Consider the following 18,013-nt stretch of genomic DNA (forward strand, 5'->3'; position numbering starts at 1 on the left):
ATCTCAGAGCAGGGTCAACAGATGCCCAGGAGCAGAGTGTGCAGATGTTGCTAACTTGCTGCAGAGTCAGTCGCTACAGACCTCCAAGCTTCATGTAAGCTTCAGATGAGCTCAAAAACAGTGCGTAGAGAACTTCATGGGCTTCACTGGTCAAGCAGCATGCATCTAAGCCTTACATCACCAAGAGCAATGCAAACTTAGGGTGCAGTGGTGTAAAGCATGCCACCACTGGACTCTAGGGCAGTGGACACATGTTCTTTGGAGTGATGGAACAGGCTACTCCACTGGTAATCCAATGAACGAGTCTGGATTTGTTAGCAATTTCATGCTCCCAACTATATGGGAACAGTTTGAGGATGACCCTCTTCCTGTTCCAACATGACTGCACACCAGTCCATAAAGCAAAGTCCATAAAGATATGGATGAGATGGTTTGGTGTGGAAGAACGTGACTGGCCTGCACAGAGTCCAGACCTCAAGTCAATGGAACACCTTTGGAATGAATTAGAGCATATAGTCACTGTGAAGGCAGACAAATACTTTTTTTGCATTTACTGTTTAACTTGTTTCTATTTCTATTCTGTTTTTCCATGACATATGTTCCTAAAAAACAAAAACAAAAAATGACAAAAATGACAGACTGACCGAACAAATAAACAAAGCCCAGTGGAAGAGTCTTTGGTTTAATGCCTGCTAGTGAGGTTGCTGACTTTTTTTAGGCTCAACTCAAAATCTCAGACTTCAAAAGTGTTGATAGATTTGCTTTCACAATGTGCAACTTCCAATCCCAGAATTTCTGATTTAAAGAAGATTTGGGAGAATACCAGGCAATGTCAGACTTTATGTAAACAAACCATGTACCTCTGTTAGTCTGGTTAATTCATTAGTGGTGATATGTCTACTGCTGTTTTGAAATTTTACTACAGAAAAGTACAATAGGTCATTTAACTAACCTTTACTGCCCTTTCTTGAAATGACAAGGCCACGCACCAAACACATAAAAGAAAAAAGGTGTGTGAGTTAGTTGCAGCTTTTATGCCAAAATATGGGAGGATATAATCTAAGGAGTAAGATAAAACAGAGTTGTGAACTTCTGGTGAACTTACATGCACAGATCAGTAGAGGAAGCAACATATACAAAGCAAGAAGACTACATCACTTTATGTCCTCCTCCACAGGAAGCTTTCTGCAGCCCACAGCCTAGATCGGAAATTCTATTTTTGTAGGCTTGCCACATCACGACAGGCAGGAAGACATGCTTCAGAGGTTTATTTGGAAGCGTTGTTTCAGTCAGGCTTGACCACATTGTTTTATAACAGGAACTTGCTGAAATTAGGGTTTTCTTTAAAGACCCGGGAGTTAATAAATAAAAACGTGGAAGTGGAAGGAAACCAAATTGGTTTAGAGTTTATCTAAGCAACAAGAGAGTGGTTTTACATCTTAAGTCTAGAGCTTAACAACTGTAGTTGCATTTTAACCACATAATTGTATAACTTTAGAGGCAGTCTAACGCACACTCAGTTGAATAGCTGGCTGACGTGTTTAGGATATTACTCGGTCAACTGTCTGATAAAGATGATTTTATAGCTCACAAGAGAGAATACACAATAGATGTAAAGCTGAGGAGAAAAGCAGCATAAGAAATGTGGCACACACTGCCCTCTGCAGACTGTGGGTTGTCTTTTCAAAAAATGTCCTTAATGTACATATCCAACATATTGTAAAAGGTGTGACACACAATGTAAGCATAACAGATGTAGACATAAAACAAATGCTTTCATTCACAGCTTGTCTTTTCCTTTTAGCTGCCACCAGGATGCTGTGTCAAACAAACAAATGTTAAACAAATGACAACGGAGTAGGGAAGGCACACATGTACCAGGGATGTTATAGATCTGACTCTGATTTTGCAAAATTTAAATATGGAAAATTTCTGTATTGGATCGCAACACACTTGTCTTGTTAATTGATTATTTTGATCCTACACAACATGTAACACCCACTCAGACATTTCATCAGTATGCACGCTCATACTGAGCCACAAGTGTCACTTAATATTCTCTTTTTACTACATTAAGCGAGCCATTTTTAAACTCTGTTTTTGCTCATCTTAAGTAATTTGAATTGTTTTGGTGTCAGACTGATTTTTAACTTTAACACATTTATTTGGTTGTATTCTGCTTCACTTATTAAATCTATTGGTTATGTGTAAGTTAAAAATTTCTTCTGACTGAATGACTAAAATTTAGCATGGAGCAGTCAGCTGCTAGGGACAATCAGTACAATTAAGATAAAGCCACTTGACAATGACCTATAAATTATTCATTAACCTCTGTTGTTACGGACATCTTAGCAGAGAATCCGTTTTAAATAATTTTAGGCACTTTGTTACTTGAAACCTGTTACAAATTTGTTCCAATCTCTTTAGTTGAATCTTTGGAAAATGCCAAAGACACCACAGTCTGATAGACATAAATAGAATTTTTGCAGGAACAAGATGATTCTCAAAGAGCTATTACAGGACCTAACACAGGACCTTCTGTTCATCCATCTACTGCTCACTGAAACCTCATCAGAAGCTTCATCAGGAGAACCGTCACCATGTTTCTCTTCTTAAGAAATGCCAAGGTATACAAAATTACACAAGAACTGCGCTGAGAACCAGTGTAAATACAAAATAGACTTATGGAGTGATCAATCTAGATTTGAAATTTTCCAATCAAATTAGATTACATACATACAGAAGATGTCAGGAGAGATACGATAGTGAGTGTCTACAGCCGTAAAACATAGTGGCAGCTGTGTCATGGTTTCAGACTGCATTTGAACCAGTCTGTTGGGGAGAAAAGTACCATCAGATTATAATCTAATTCAGTACCATCTGGAAATCATCTGATTGCCAACCGCTTCAATTTTTAGTACAACAATGATCCCCAAACAGTGCCAATACAATAAAAGCAATGCAACACCATCAACCATTGATGGGCCTCCTTAGAGCCCAGATTATTATAGCAGACAAAGAACAGAATAAAAGCCAACACCCAAAGAAGAGCTCCTTCCAGAAGTGTGGAGAACTATTCCAAAAGAAATCACGAGGAGAGCTCAGAATGTGTTGAAGAATAAAGCTGGTCATATTTTTGTAGCAAAGTCAGAAATGAGTTTTTCCTAGATGATTACTACACCACATGTTGAACGTTAAATCAGAGAATCAGAAGTGACGGTAAGTTGCAGTCATGCAAGCAGCAGTTATACTTAATGATACACATTGCAACAAATCCACTGGACTAGAATCACAGTTTAACACAGGTTTATATTTTATTTAAAACAGTCATTGTAGAATGCACTCTGTCCTCCATCCACATGAGAACATTTACTCTGCTAATACTGTACGTTGTGACATCTAGGGGAGTATATTATTTCCTTGTCTTACAAATGACATTCATCCAAACAAACAAAAATAGTTTTTGTGGAAAAAACCCACAAAGCTACAGAAACATTAACTCTCACGTCAACTACAAAACAATGTCAATCCCCTTTTGTTACTGCAGTTTTAACTTATACTAATAGTCACAATGGCTAAAGGCACAAAGTAACTGTACATATAGTATTTCTGAAATACTTTGGCTTAACTGAATACGAGACTTTTGGTCTGTAACGCAGTAACAGTGACAGTGGATACAGGGTGCAAACTGTGCCAAGAGGCAATTCACGACTACATTCTTACCTGAACCATCTTGAAAAACAAATAAGAAAACTACAGCAGACTTGGCATATTGCACATTGTGTACTGTGATTCAAAGTGCTGCACCAATCTCATCAAGACTCTTCAAATTAAAAACAAGATTTTTTTTTTCTTTTTTCCTCCCTCTTCGTCTTGTTCTGATCCAGTGAAATGGATGGCAGTATCTTAACTCTACCGCTTCCAAAATGACTAAACCTTGGAAATCCATCATCTGTCAAAGCACGGAGCAGCGCAAGTATAGTGCATGCTGACTTGGAATGCCCTGTTGGGAATGTTAGACTTTGGGTCCAGCGACGTGGAGATGGTTTGGGTGTTGATGCTCTGGGGGCCGTTGGCAGTGGAGTGGCTGAGGTAGGAGGCAGGCAGGTGGTCAGGGGCAGTGACTGGCTGTGGAGCTTGCTGGGGGTACTGCGCATTTGTTCGGTTGAGGTACTGAGCTGAGGTGTGGTAAGCTGTCTGACCCTGCTGCTGCTGCTGGTTGGGCTGCTGACACTTTTGCTTGTTGGCCTCTTTGACGTCACTGTCATGTGCACTGTGGAAAGAAGGGGCAAAGAGTTGCACTGTTGATTAGCAAAAAGAGTCAATGCTGCACACCGAGTGCTGATGTAAATCTCTTGTATGTGTAAGGTGTGTGCTTCTGTTGTGCTTTGGCTTCTTTTGTTCTGCTGTGCCATTGTGAGGCATCAGTGTCAAAACACTCAAACCTGAAACGCAGCACCTAACTGTCCCAAGTCATTTTAATCAACCGTGTTGAGCGTTCACTTTCATATTCAGCACATATACAAGTCAACTTTGTGCAAGGTTATTGTTAGATACGCACATGAGTAGTTTCTCTGCACACGGGATTAGGTTCTCCCATGCGTAGCCTGTGAGGCGCTGCAGTCGCGGTGGCCATGTAGGTGTCAGGTGAAGGATCAGGCGTGAGGCGGCCACACACGCAGCAGCCACCAGTGAAGGTGCAAAACACAAAAAGACATGATCTGAGGAGAAAAAAAAAAAAAAAGCACCCCAGATTTAACACCCCAATCCTCATTTTTACATTTTTTTCTTCATGAAAACAGACATTATATCCAAAATGAATTTAAAAACTGAGATCTGCTACAGTAGCTGCATTGTGGCTTAACAGGAACTACACTAGTTTGCTAAACCATCGGGCATCGATGCTACTTTCACAGACATTTCAAAAGACAAACAGATAAAGACCTAAAATATCTGTGCTAAGCTAAATACTGCGATAGCCAGCATTTGCTAGCTTTAGCTATTGCTAGGACTGAATGTATTTTCTCAGTAACCCGTTTATAACTTAAAATGCCAGACTGAAAATTTTAAATATACATAGAACCAACATGCTATAAAGTAAATTTCTTATTCAAATCATCTAAATTAGCATGTAGAATCTAATTATGATAGATAAGATAAAACTAGCTAAATTGTTGATAACACTAGATAGCCTTAGAAAGTAGAATTTAGACTGCCATTACTGCAGCTGTTATACTGTATTATTTTAGGATTCAATTAATTTTAGAAGGATAAACACAAAGAACAGTTATTTTCTCACTAGTCATGAATGACAAGTAAGTACATCTTCTCTTTAAGAAACTGGCCAAGCAAACTCAAAGATCAACTTTTGTGGGTGGACACTGTTATTTTCCACTTACATTTCCTTATTATTCTGAATGTGTAGGTATAAATGTTTTATTTAAAAAAAGCAGTTAGTGGAATTTTTTTTAAAGGTAATATGGAAAGAGATGAGAAAGCAAACCTGTGATAAATAATTTAATTTAACTTTCCCTCAATGTTACAAGACAACATTAAAAAAAATGTTAACTTTAAGTTTGAGATTTTAGTGCTATAAAAATGTTAGATTCATGCTAAAATATTGATAAAACCTCAAAGTGTTTTTGCCCAAGCCTGCTAGGAGTACTGCACATTTGTCCAGTGTAGGTGCTGAGTTGGGGTGTGGTAAACAGTGGTAAATGTTTTTGAGCTGTTGTGGCTTGGGATGTGGCGTAATTGTTGGAATTGGTTCCAGACACACTGCACTGAATATTTTGGAAAATGCTGATGTACTGGGATTTTCACATGTGACCATCTCTAAGAGGCACCAGTAACTCAAATAACCACTTGATACAACGAAGGCATGCAGAAGAGCATCTCTGAATGCAGAACACATTGAAACTGGAAACAGATGGACTACAGCAGCAGAAGACCCCACCGGGTGCCACTCCTGCTAACTGAGAACAGGAAACCAAGGCGAAGACTGAGAAAACATTCCCTTGGTTTAATGACACTCAGTTGTTGTTGCGGTAGTGATTTAATGGTGTTGCAGATATGTTCTTGGTGCAATTTGGTGCCCTTATTACTAATTTAGCATTGTTTTGCCTACCTGAGTACAGTTGCTGACTGTACCCATGCCTTTATGGCTGCTCCCAGCTGGAATAAAAGCACGTAACAAACTGGTTTCTTGGACACGACAGTGAATTTATGGTACTTATATGACCTCCACAGTCACCAGATCTAAGTGAATTAGAACACCTTAGGAATGTGGTGGAACAGGAGATTTGCACCATGGAGTAACACTGTGATACTATCATATCAACATATCAACAACCAAATTCTCGGAGGATTGTTTTCAGCACCATGTTGAAAGCGCCATAAAGATTTGTGGCAGTTCTGAAGCCATATAATCCTACATATGAAACAATGTAGGAGTGAATTCACCAAAAAGGACTTTAAACTAAACTTCCACTAAAAAAAGATGAAGAATAAACTCTTGCTTTAAAACGATGTAAAGTTATACATTGGTATTTACATGTTAAACCCTAATGTTTAAGGTTAGATATTTAATCTAACATCCTCTGCAATACAATATTTCAAAAATATTATTAGTAATTTGTTCTTTAATATCAGTTGAAATACCAGTGACGTCCCACTGATCATCAGCAATGATGATCAGTGCTGTTTGAGTATTAACAGACGGTGCAAAACTGATAATCAACGTTGATTCAATTTAATGTAGGTTGACAGACGAATAGTGATTTAACTGTTTCAACTACTGTTTGCTATCTGGATAGGCTCTGAGGAGCTTCTGATAACTGGAAAATCAACGTTATCAGCTCCACTAGAAACTGATAATACTGATAAGCAAGACTGCACTGCACAAATACATCCAAAATGCATGGTACCTTGCAAGGAAACCTCAAGAAAGTAATCCACATATTTGGCCATGTATAGTTTAGTCTTTTCCAGGCATGTCATAGGCCAGCCATCATGCAGATCACCCTCATGGACTGCAATAGAGAGGTAGTAGTCTGTAAAATGGGCCGCCGTAGGGAGGTACAGGTTCCACTGGAAAGTTTCCAACAGGAGCAGCTCCATATGCAGTAAACCCTGCTTGGTCAGGACCAGGTTCATGGAGCTCATGCAACCCAGGTTGTTTAGTGTTTCCAGCTTTGGCACCCGGTCCTCCCTTTCCTCAAACTTACCTGTAAGCAAAGAACAATCACCCAATCTGTCACACCAGTGTGGACACTTACTAGTTAGATGTGTTGAAAAGTGAAGTCAGCTGCACACTTACTGGCCAGAAGAAGACACGAGAGCGAGACCATGTGAAGCTGCTGCACCGTGACGTCATAGCGGTCCATGAAGAGGTCCAGCAGGTAGACGGCCAGGTGCCTGGCCGTAGGACAGAGCCTGAAGCGGTTGCTGACAATGGCTATGAGGTCTGCGAAGTATCGCCTCAAATTGAGCTGAGGGGACTGACCTTTGAAGGAAGGTAACTTGAGCTCCTATGGGACAACGTGTTTTGAGATTTCAAAAAGACACATCTTTCATTGTAACTGAACTAGACTTTAGGTTTATTCTGCTGTAGTCCTATGAGATTACTCAAGCAGCAAGCAATTTAAAGCGAGCAAAGACAAGTTTATGCCTATTAAAATAAGGAATCAATATCGTTTTCAAAAGTAACTCAGATTTCACTATTTACAGTTTTGCACTGCTGTTTCAACATCAAAATGTAAAACAGCACGACAGAAGAAGTTACTGATGAATGTGAAGGATGACACTACAGGTAACCTTTCTCATAGTTTTTGCATCATTTTTAGCAGCCACCACATAAATGACCCGGTGTGACTCACTTTGTATCGCAGCGCCTGGTATATATCTGCAGCAAGTTGTCCTTTCCACCATTGGTCCTCCAGCTCCATTTAATACAGTGCTTTGGAAACCTGGCAAAGACAAAACATTGGAATGGCAGTGAATCAACTAAAACGTGTCTCAGAAAGAGCACAGGAAAAAAAAAAGCCGCACAATGACACTAAATCTCCAAACACACAGCCATGTCACTTTTCACGATAGCGGATCAAAAGTGGGAACAGTGAAGTCAATCATCTTTCTCTTCTTTTTCTGAGGTGCGAATGTGAAAAGAAACGCGACTCCTGTCTAACCCGAAGCGGAGACTCACCCAGAGAGCACATGTAGTGAAATATTACGGGCAGTTTCACTGAAGAAAACTTCAATTCAAACTAGCCAAACAAGCTCTGCTCGCACTCATTGTTGTAGCTGCTGAGAGTCGGCAACACGAGTCCAAACACTACTGGTGCGTTCAAGTGCTGTTCGAAAAGTTGCGACCCCTCGTGAACAACCAACCGAAAGACAGCCGGGAAAACTGGAGGTGAAATATTACAACCACTACACTACACTACAACCAACCTAGTAGCCGATAAAGTGCAACAGATGTTTTCAATTGAAAGATGTGCATTGTAAAACATTTTGGTGCAACATCTAGCTGTTTAACACAGTTTACCTGTGAGATTTTGTTTTTGATTATCACTTGAAAGCATCATTCCATTGTCTTTACAAGTACTGCACAGGTTGCAACCAATTACAGATAAGCAACAACTGTCAACATCCAATCACTGCAAAGTCAGCTTAGCTGCTTTCCTATTGCAGCCAATGATCAATGAATGGGAATGGCAACGTCTAATTTGTGCCCACATCCCAATATTGCAGTTCCTATAGGCTATATATATTAAATTGTAAAATGTTAAAACGGGCCAAACACAGAAAGCTGGTAAAAAGAACAGTTTTCTAGCAGTTTCATTTTTTGTACTGCCCACATTTTCAGATAAACAATAAAGATGCATGGGAAGTGATTAGCTCATCATGCATTGCTTTGAAGCTGACAGCTGGTCCAGCTTGCCAACAGCCAAAAAAGGCAGGTGCTTGGGGCCCAACACCAGAAGAGGTCCCCCAAGTGCTGACAAACTTTAACCTACAGCAGTGGCAACCAGTGCCCTTGAATTAAAAGCAAACAAAAACAAAATTGCAGAGACAGTCAAAGAGACTTGACCTCTTTAGGGGGGCCTGATGTGACTCCACTGACTCCCACTGCAAGCTGGTCACAAGGCAAGAGAGGTAACTGCTTGGTGGGCCATACTAGCGTGGTCTGGTTTACCCTACAGCATGGTGACACTGAAAGTTTGCAATTATACTCAGCACATTGGTTGTGTTGTGCACAAGCAGTGACGTCGCCACAACTCTTTACCATTTATATCGGTGCTGGAGCATGAGCACTCTGCAGTATTCTCCTGAACGATAGGTCTTGGCACAAAAACTCTACTTAAGTACTGGAATAAAAGAGGGGAAGAAGTTAAACTACCCTAACAACAACAGCAGAAGACACTTCACAAATGAAGAGTAGTTAAACAATGAAGAAAAAAGGGAAGGTGGAGAAAACCGGCAAGAGAGTTGTGAGTGGAGATAATGAACATAATGATGGTTAAATATAATGTGAAATAATTAATGCTGCTAGTCTAGCCTGAACAGTAGGGAGAGACACTTGAATAAAGTCAATTTTTGCCTAGGACCCCTACAGATTCTAGCATCACCACTGTTTACTGCCAGGTCACAAGTCCATCAGTGGTATCCTGTGTCATTCACAGTAGCTTCAGTTGCTCACAAGTTGTTTGAGAACCCACCCACTTCTTGTCACTAACTTTTTTCTTATTCGTGTTCTCATAAATGTTTGACATGGGTTTACTTTTTCTGTTCTCAATTATTATATTATATTATATTATATTATATTATATTATATTATATTAGTTTTAGAGAAACTCATATCCGTCTTGTTTGTCTTGCTGTCTCACAGTAGTGCTGAGTCACTGTAACCATTCCTTCTAACCAGGTTGTTGGTTTCTAGGCTAGATGATACTGGTTTGTTCCTTTCTCTCATGAAAGTGAAAATATCAAGTGAAAGTAAAAACTAAAATAGTGGGCCAATCCATCAGTGCAGCACATTCAATGAATGAAATATGGTGAAAATCTACTAAAAAGAAAATGCTCATTGAATTTACATCTGCGTCACGTGTGTTTGTGTACACAGCTGTGATAACAAATGTGAAAGTGATTCTTTTCTTTGTGGCTACATTTACCTAACTGAGTTTTATCTACTCCCAGGAGAGTGTGATGACCTTTAAAACTTACAATAGAAGAATAATTGTTTTTCCAATATACATTTTAAAAAAAATCCCTGTGCAGGCAAAGTAATTCAATCAGTCACTTTTTGTAATGCAACTCCAAAATGGGTCAGTTTGTCCCAGAGGCACAGGACCATTTAATTTAACTCAAATAGGTTAAAGTAACATCTGTTCCTCTATAACTTCAAGAGCAAGGGGAATTCTATGTAATGCACTTTTCCAGATTTTCCAGGTTAGCAGAAGAACCCATTTGAGTGATGATGGTGAGGGAAATTGATTTGATATATGTAAATGAGTGCATTCGGGAAGCAGTGCAGATTTTTAGCTGGAGCTACAGAGGAATGTTGACTATTTTGAGCCACCAATGCTGGGGACAAGTTTTATCAGGTGACAAAGGAAGATCAAAGAAGGGTCGACTCCCTGGTGGCTTCCCAGGGGCTGTGATAAGGATGCCGGTACGAATGACTGAGCCACACCTAGTCCTTATCTTGCAACAATGGATCAGTAACTTGAAGATATCATTTAAAGGTTAACATTAACATCACTTAAGACAACCTTTTTATTTTTTAAATATTGTCTGGCGCATAACAAATTTACATTTTACAAGAAAACACCACACTGCTTCCGTGATGCATTTAAATAATGGAAAGAGCAGTCTGGGAGTGTGGCTGCATGCAGGGGGTGAGGGTTAAGAGGATTGGTAATGCTAACCACTCTGTGGTAGATATTGCTGAGGCGGTGGGAAGCCGTCTTTATAAAGGACTGAAACTGTCTGTCAGCGGAAACGAATGGTGTCCTGGGTGGAGGGAGCCAGTGGCTTTTTTCTTCTTCTTCTTCTTCTTTGTTGTGTCATGCAGCTCCTACTTGGAGTGCAGCTCACAGCTATTGTCCGGCTCAGTAGTGTGACCAAGCCACTGCAGAGTCCTTCAAAAAGCACATGGAGAGAAATGGCAGATGATGTAAACAACCTTTAAATTACTGATCCTATTTAAGGTTAGCATCATAAAGCTGTTTACTTCCTGGCATTGGTGTCTCAAAATAGGCAACATTCCTCTGGAGACCCAGCTAAAATCTGCAATGCTGCCCAGATGCATTCATTTAAACTCTGTTAGAGGGGCGTTGTTCTGACAACTTTAAAATCTAAAAGTGATTTTTGTAAACTAATCATAAAGGACAGATGGCACAGTTTGTAATTAAAAATCCATGGATAGGGTCATGTCGGTGGTTTAGAAAGTGTGGGTCAGCTCTGAAGAGTCAGCATTCTACTGTCTCATACTTTTAATACTTAAAAAGTCAGTCAGTAAAAGATGGCATACTAATTTGTACCTACACGAAGTCACTTATTAAAATCCCTATAGTGATTATGTCCATTTACAATTCAAATTAGAGAGTCTTATTAAAGATTGCCGAAAGGTCACAAGTGCGAATGAATCTACAGCCCATTAAGTAGCTGCAATAAAGGGTGTCACATTTGCTCCACTCCAGGCCCAGTGGTCAAATTTTATAGCTGCTATTGAACTATACGAAGCCCTTCACTGTGTGTTAATTACATTTGTGAAGTGCTCCGCAAACCCAAAGGATATAGCAGGCAGAGCAGAGGCAACCTAAACTTTCACTTGTTCAGTGTTTTGCAGTATTATAGACTGCATTCAACGCTGTACCTGCCTGGAATAACAAATACAAACATATCCCTGCTTGAGTCTGACTGAGGCTATCACCAGTTCAGATCTTTTTGTGTTGATTGACTACCACAGGGTTTTACTTCTTATACAAAACAAAACCGAAAGAAACAAAACCATCAGATTATACTTACATTGTGTAACATTCATTGATTTTTTTTTCAGTCACTGTTAATTGTAAACACAGCACTTCATAGACATATAGACTGTCTACTGGATACTCAGTAGAAGTTAAAATCATGAATGAATCAATAATTATGATCCAGTAACACACTATATATGATCGAAGAGACCTAAATACTTAAATAAAAAATATAAAGACACAAATTTCCTACATAGTTTTTATTTTTGTAATAATCCTCACCTTGCTTTTGGTCCATCCAAAAAAATCAATGTAGCCATCAATCAATAATTCTTAAAGTCCCATTTTAAAGACTTGAGTTGAGCATTTTCACAATTACCAACTTTCTATGTTGAAACTGGATGTGAGGAACAAGGTGTGGATGCGACTGTGAAATTGAGGACATTGCATAACTGTTGTCTAACAACGTGTGGCTGTTGAATCATTCTAAAAATGCACAAAATAAAGTTCATTGTATTTTCACTGTATTTGACACAGTATCCAAAACCAAGAGCAACGCCCAAATTTTTCATTTTTTTGTTTCAAAAAGAAACATAAATGCAAAAGTTGGCAGCACACTTTGGGGGCAGAAATGTAAACAATCTTTAAAACTGAAATTTTGCTGTGAGTAGCCTGGGATTATTCCTCAATTCCCAGGGTGTCCTTGGTTTGAGTGATGTAAATGTCTTCATTGGATGGTGAGCATGAAGGTGTGTGGAGATTAGGTTTTTTGTGACCATGTGGACCAATCTGTGAAGGTCCTATTTGGGGGCAGTTTAACAATTTGCTTCACTTTAATCCACTCCTGTAGAAAAATAACTCTAGAAATGTTCATGTTGGAAAGGACACGAACAGCTTCCTTAGAAGTTTACATTCACATAGAAACATATTGTATGAAAGCTCATAATAACATTTAAGACTACTCAGTGGAATTGTTACCGTCATACAAAAGCCAGCATGCGAGCTGTGGGCTGCAGTAGTTAGCCGCGACCAATTAATGTTGTTATTATTATTTTGCAAACAATTTTGGAAAATACGTGTTTTCATGTACGCCTTGTTATATTTCCACTATTTTCGGTTTTCTAGTCTTCTGCTAGCAGAAGTATTTTTTTTTTAAACTACGCTACGTGGGCACACTGAGAGCTGTTTTCCCCATTAAATCAGCTCGGCGTCTGTGCTTAGCTGTAGGCCCGGGACAGGACGGAGGCACCCGGCTAAAGGCTAAAAGCAGCTCAGAGGCTGTAATCCCCGGATGAAAAACCATCATGGCTGCCACTCGCTGAGCTGTCAAGCTCTCCACAAAAGAAAAGGTAAAAAAAAGAAAAAAAAAAGAAAAAAATTCAGAGACTACTAGTTAAACAGCTACGGCTTTATTAATGATTTATTCAACCGCTCGGGTCTTTGTGCAGTAAAAAGTCGACGCGAGATGAATAAACGGATGCGGTGTAACTTTGTTGGCACGCTTTGTATCCCTCAAGTTATTCCGTCTTTGTAAGCTCTTCTGCGTCACGTTAATTCAAATCAGTTAAACGCCGCCTCAGTTTTAACAGTTAGCTTGGTCACCAAATTAAAAACACTCCTGTTTGTGCGATAGTGGAGAGACTCGGGTGCTACGGTTTTGTCTAACTTTATTCCCGAGGCGGTCGTTGTCTCTCTACAAAGCGAGTCTTGTCACTTTGTTGTGGTCAAGTCAAACTGCACAATGGCCGCGCAGCACCCCTCTGTTTAATCTGCTAAAAAGTGCTAGCTCAGTCTATTCTTGTTTATGTGCGTCATTTATTTAATTTTTTGAGTCGAGAGGGATGTTTTTAGCTGCATCGCTTAGCATAGCACATATATGCTGGGTTTATGCAGCGCATGAAAGTTCATAAATGGAGCAGGTGGGTTTCCTGCGCCTGGTAGTCGCAAATAGTTTATTATTATTGTACCATATGTGTAATTTTACATCCAGGTAGACACAGTTTGAACCATGGCCAGCAACAGGTGGACTTGTATTAAATTAGGATGCAGAGCAGGACAGTGAATGCAGCAGCTGTAAAATGATGAAGCACAGAGAATAAAGTACAGTATGACCAAATTGCTTGTGTTTTTCTGCACTTTCAGAAATTCTGGAAAAAAACAAAATAAAACCATGGATTCGGTGGGTATCTGCACAGCTACATCTGCAGGAGATAATAAACAGCGTACCAACAATAAGAACAGAGACCGCCACAAACAGCTCCACCTCAGGAAGAATGCCGTTCAGCCCCTAGCTATGCAAAATGAAGATAAGTGTGGACCAAAAAAGATATCAGAGGAGTGGGAGCAGAGCACAGTGCGGCCTTTATCAAAGAAGCCCTCGCAGGAAGTGCCGCAAAGCCAGTGCGGGACAAATAACCATGGGAATGCGCTCCGGTTCACCTGCTCTCAGTGCAGTGACAATTTGGAATATGTTCCCAAAGACTTAATGAGACACTTTGAGGAAAAACACAGAGGGATTGCCCCATTTTTTTCCTGTCATGTATGTAGTTTTAGCACAGACAAGTTCTCCTATCTTCAGGTCCACCTATTAAGCCACAAAGACACTTTTTCTAGCTGCAGCATATGCAATGATGACATTAGACGCACATGGCCTGAATTCAGTGCTCACCTGACTGCGTATCACTGCCCAAACGGCAAATACTCATGTGAAATGTGCCAGAAATTCTCCACAGGTGATGTTAGAGTGTTTTTAGAGCATGTGTACGTACATAATTTGGACCTGGAAGGAGCCGATAATCTGTTGGTGCACACAAAGGACGTGAATCAGCCATCAACTACTCAAAGGTTACACTGTCATCTCTGTGGCTTTGAGGCATCTCAGAAATGGTTGATAACTAAGCACATTAAGACTGCCCATATGTGCCAGAATGGCAACCAGAAGAAAAAAAGGAAGGCGGTTCATTCTCTAGCAATACAACCAAATGATACAATCCCCAATGTGAAGCCCAGAACAAGAAGTGCAGTTAGGGAAATGCGCTGGCTGACGCCGGACTGCCTTTCTCTGCCCGGGAAAGAATTCTTGGATAAATACTGCCATCTGTCAGATCCACAAACAACACTAGAGGAGACTCAACAGTTTCTGATGAAATCTGTTGCAGGAGAAACCGGTGACCAGAAATGGACCAAGGCCCTGAAAACTGTTCTGTCAAACATCCCGCAAGATATAAATCTTCTCCCCATGCAGGAGAACAGCATCGTGTCATCAGATCTTACTGTTCTGACGCTGAAGAACAAGATAACTGTAGCTCAGAACGGTGCTGCTTACGGCAAAAGGTTGAAAACGGTGGCATCGTCAGATAAGGAAGCTGAAAGTGCTGCTGGCGATGCTCAGTGCGTGGTCAACCAAAATGGATGTCACTCGACTTTGAACGAGTGTGCTCCGTGTCTGCATGCTGAAAATAAACTACATAATGGTGTCTCGGCATCAGCCCACACTGAGCCAACGGAGTGCACTCGCATCCAGGAAAACCGAGAGAATCAGGAACTAAAGATTGTTCAGGAAACTGAAGAGCATATTAAAAAGCTGGAGGGGCCTGTTTATGGTGACGGCAATCATGTTTCCAGTGATCTGAAGTTGACAAAGGAGGCTGAGGAGCAAATACCCAAATATAAAGTCATGCCAAAAAACAAGAGGAAATGTCGACGGCGTAAAAGGAAGACCAGGTTTAAAAAAGCAAATAAAAGGTCACCAGAGCTGTCCTTAAAGATAGTATTGAAAAAAAATCCTGTGAAGGACAAGCAGTGGGTGTCACAAACTTCTTTGTCTCCATCAGAGGGCAGTGGCCAGCATGGACTGCAATATCCTCATACGGCAATGGAGGAGACTGTACAGATTGTCCAAACCGTGTGCCCATTAGAAGTACACCAGAAGAAATGGACCAAAGGTTCAGAGACTGAACTCTATGACCAATTTGAAGCCATTAGCTCAATTCAGCAATCAAAGCCAAAAGAGGACTTCACTCCAGGATGCACTGCAAAACCAACAAGTTCTAGAAATATGACTGCAAACACGCCAGATCTACGTGAAGGTTTGATTCCGGCACATCAAGAACTGGAGGGCGATGCAGAGAAGTTGCTGAACTTCATGGAAGTTGACAAGAGCATTTCAGCCCTTTGGATGAGTCCAACAAATCCAAAGGCTGGGTCAGTGACTGAAGCAAGCCTTGAGAATGTAGGGGTTGAGCCATCGCAGAATGGCAGTCGCTACCCTGAGTCGAATGATGAGATGAGTTCTGCTGCTGATGGAGTGACTCCTCAAACCAGCGCCCAGTCTTCCTCTATTTCCCAACCGGCTCTTCCAACACGAGGTAAAATTAGAATTTCTACTTTCTCTACATAAAATGTCTGAAGATTTAATTTCCAATGGCATTTTATTCCCAATATTTGAACTTTGAGTTGTAATTTTAAATATGCTGAGTGTTTTTTACTTTTTATTTTGCAGATAAGATGGGTTCCTGCTGTGGCCCATCTGCAAAGCTGAGTGATCGGAGCATTGAAGGGGTGAAATTTGGAGAAGTGCCTGTAGACTCCTTCACAAACATCCTCAACAAAAACCATTCACCTGCTGGTAAAGCCATCCAAGAAGAGCCCTCATCAGCCCCTGGCTGTTGGTGGCAGCCCGTCCCAAAAGATCTGGAGAGGACCTTGAAGTTGGTAGCCTTAAATCCCTCTCAGCTGGTAAAGCGTCCAACAGGAGACCAGCCTGTTGTAGTGCTAAATCATCCCGATGCTGACATTCCTGAGGTGGCCAGGATCATGGAGGTTGTGAACAGGTACAGAGGAGATGTGCAGAAGGTCATACTGTCACGCAGGACTCTGAACGCGCTCTCGGCTTTGAGCAGCGAGCTCCCTGCGGCAGACGACCTAACGGAAGCCGCATGGAGCGGTAAAAACTCAGTGCAGGAAAGGTTCTCTTTGAAGTTCAAACTTCGCAGGCTGAGCAGGAAAAAGTACGAAATGGTCGGCGTGATGTCTCCCAGCAGAGACGTCGTGACGAAGTTTCGCTGCTGGTTTTGCGGCAGGGTCTTCACCAGTCAGGAAATGTGGCTGGCCCACCGGCAGCGGCACCTGATGGAGTGGAATAGGCCAAACTGTGAAAACTCTTAAATGTCGCACACACTGGATTTAAAAAAACAAAACAACCCAAAGCAAACTTAAAATAGTCTGGAAAAAGGTGAATTTGCAATAAGAGAACGCAATAATGGAAACCATTTTTATTTTTACGTCTAAAAGGTTGTTGTTGTTTTCTTTCTTCTTTTCTTTGATAAGAATCAAGTCATGCTTCCTGGAGGGTTCACATTCTCAGGGTATTTTTACCTATTGTCTCTCCCAGTTTGAGTAGCTTGATGCACCTCTTTTTGGAGACGAGTGATTATTTGTAAAGCCACAAGGAAGTGGCGTTGATAATTTTGTTCTTTGTTTGTCTTATTGTCTACGCAATAGCTTTATTTAAGGTGACATAAGTACACTGTTGTATGAAATCTTTATAGAACACTGTAATATGTATATTTGCCATACCATCTGTTTTACGGATCAGTTTATGTACGGGTAGGCTATACAGTGTGGTAGCTGTAATATTTATGTTTTTTGGAATGGGTCACAGGGACCCACAAGTTACTCAGATAAACCAAAACTGTGTGTTTAAAACAAAAAAACAAAAAAACAAAAACCCCAATAAGCTGTTTTATGAAACATTTATTTATGATACTTCGGTTTAGCCTTTATGTGCTTCCTATATGCGTTTCCTCCCCAGGCCATTAGCAAAATAAGTGTATTTGCTTTTTTCCCCCCCCCTTTTGTGTAAACTCCAAATTATGTTCAAATATAGTATTAACTGCAAGAGAATATTTTGATGCATTTGTTCATGCAGTGGGAGCTAATACACTGAGGACTACTTTCAAAACATACCTGTATTGTCATGTTCAGTGACAAATTGAGTTCTTAAAAAAAATCAAACCTAGATTTTTGAACTTAAA

At 40.4% G+C, this 18,013-nt stretch overlaps 2 protein-coding genes across 2 annotated transcripts; one reads left to right on the plus strand and one right to left on the minus strand.

Annotated features, from left to right (window-relative positions):
• Window positions 1-3,295: 3,295 nt before the first annotated feature.
• On the minus strand, window positions 3,296-8,404 carry ccnj (cyclin J). The gene is made up of 6 exons (XM_005735101.1): window positions 8,204-8,404; window positions 7,878-7,967; window positions 7,319-7,529; window positions 6,927-7,226; window positions 4,562-4,721; window positions 3,296-4,273 (listed from the first exon to the last, which is right to left on the minus strand). Exons 2-6 carry the CDS (start codon window positions 7,944-7,946, stop codon window positions 3,949-3,951), a joined length of 1,065 nt encoding a protein of 354 aa, XP_005735158.1. The 5' UTR covers window positions 7,947-7,967; window positions 8,204-8,404; the 3' UTR covers window positions 3,296-3,948.
• A 4,791-nt stretch (window positions 8,405-13,195) lies between these two features.
• znf518a (zinc finger protein 518A) lies at window positions 13,196-17,997 on the plus strand. Its single transcript, XM_005735102.1, has 3 exons — window positions 13,196-13,327; window positions 14,121-16,345; window positions 16,480-17,997. Exons 2-3 carry the CDS (start codon window positions 14,149-14,151, stop codon window positions 17,142-17,144), a joined length of 2,862 nt encoding a protein of 953 aa, XP_005735159.1. The 5' UTR covers window positions 13,196-13,327; window positions 14,121-14,148; the 3' UTR covers window positions 17,145-17,997.
• Window positions 17,998-18,013: the final 16 nt, after the last annotated feature.

Source organism: Pundamilia nyererei, unplaced genomic scaffold (genome assembly GCF_000239375.1).
Source record: "Pundamilia nyererei isolate P.nyererei 1_Seehausen unplaced genomic scaffold, PunNye1.0 scaffold00062, whole genome shotgun sequence".
NCBI classification, from domain to species: domain Eukaryota; kingdom Metazoa; phylum Chordata; class Actinopteri; order Cichliformes; family Cichlidae; genus Pundamilia; species Pundamilia nyererei.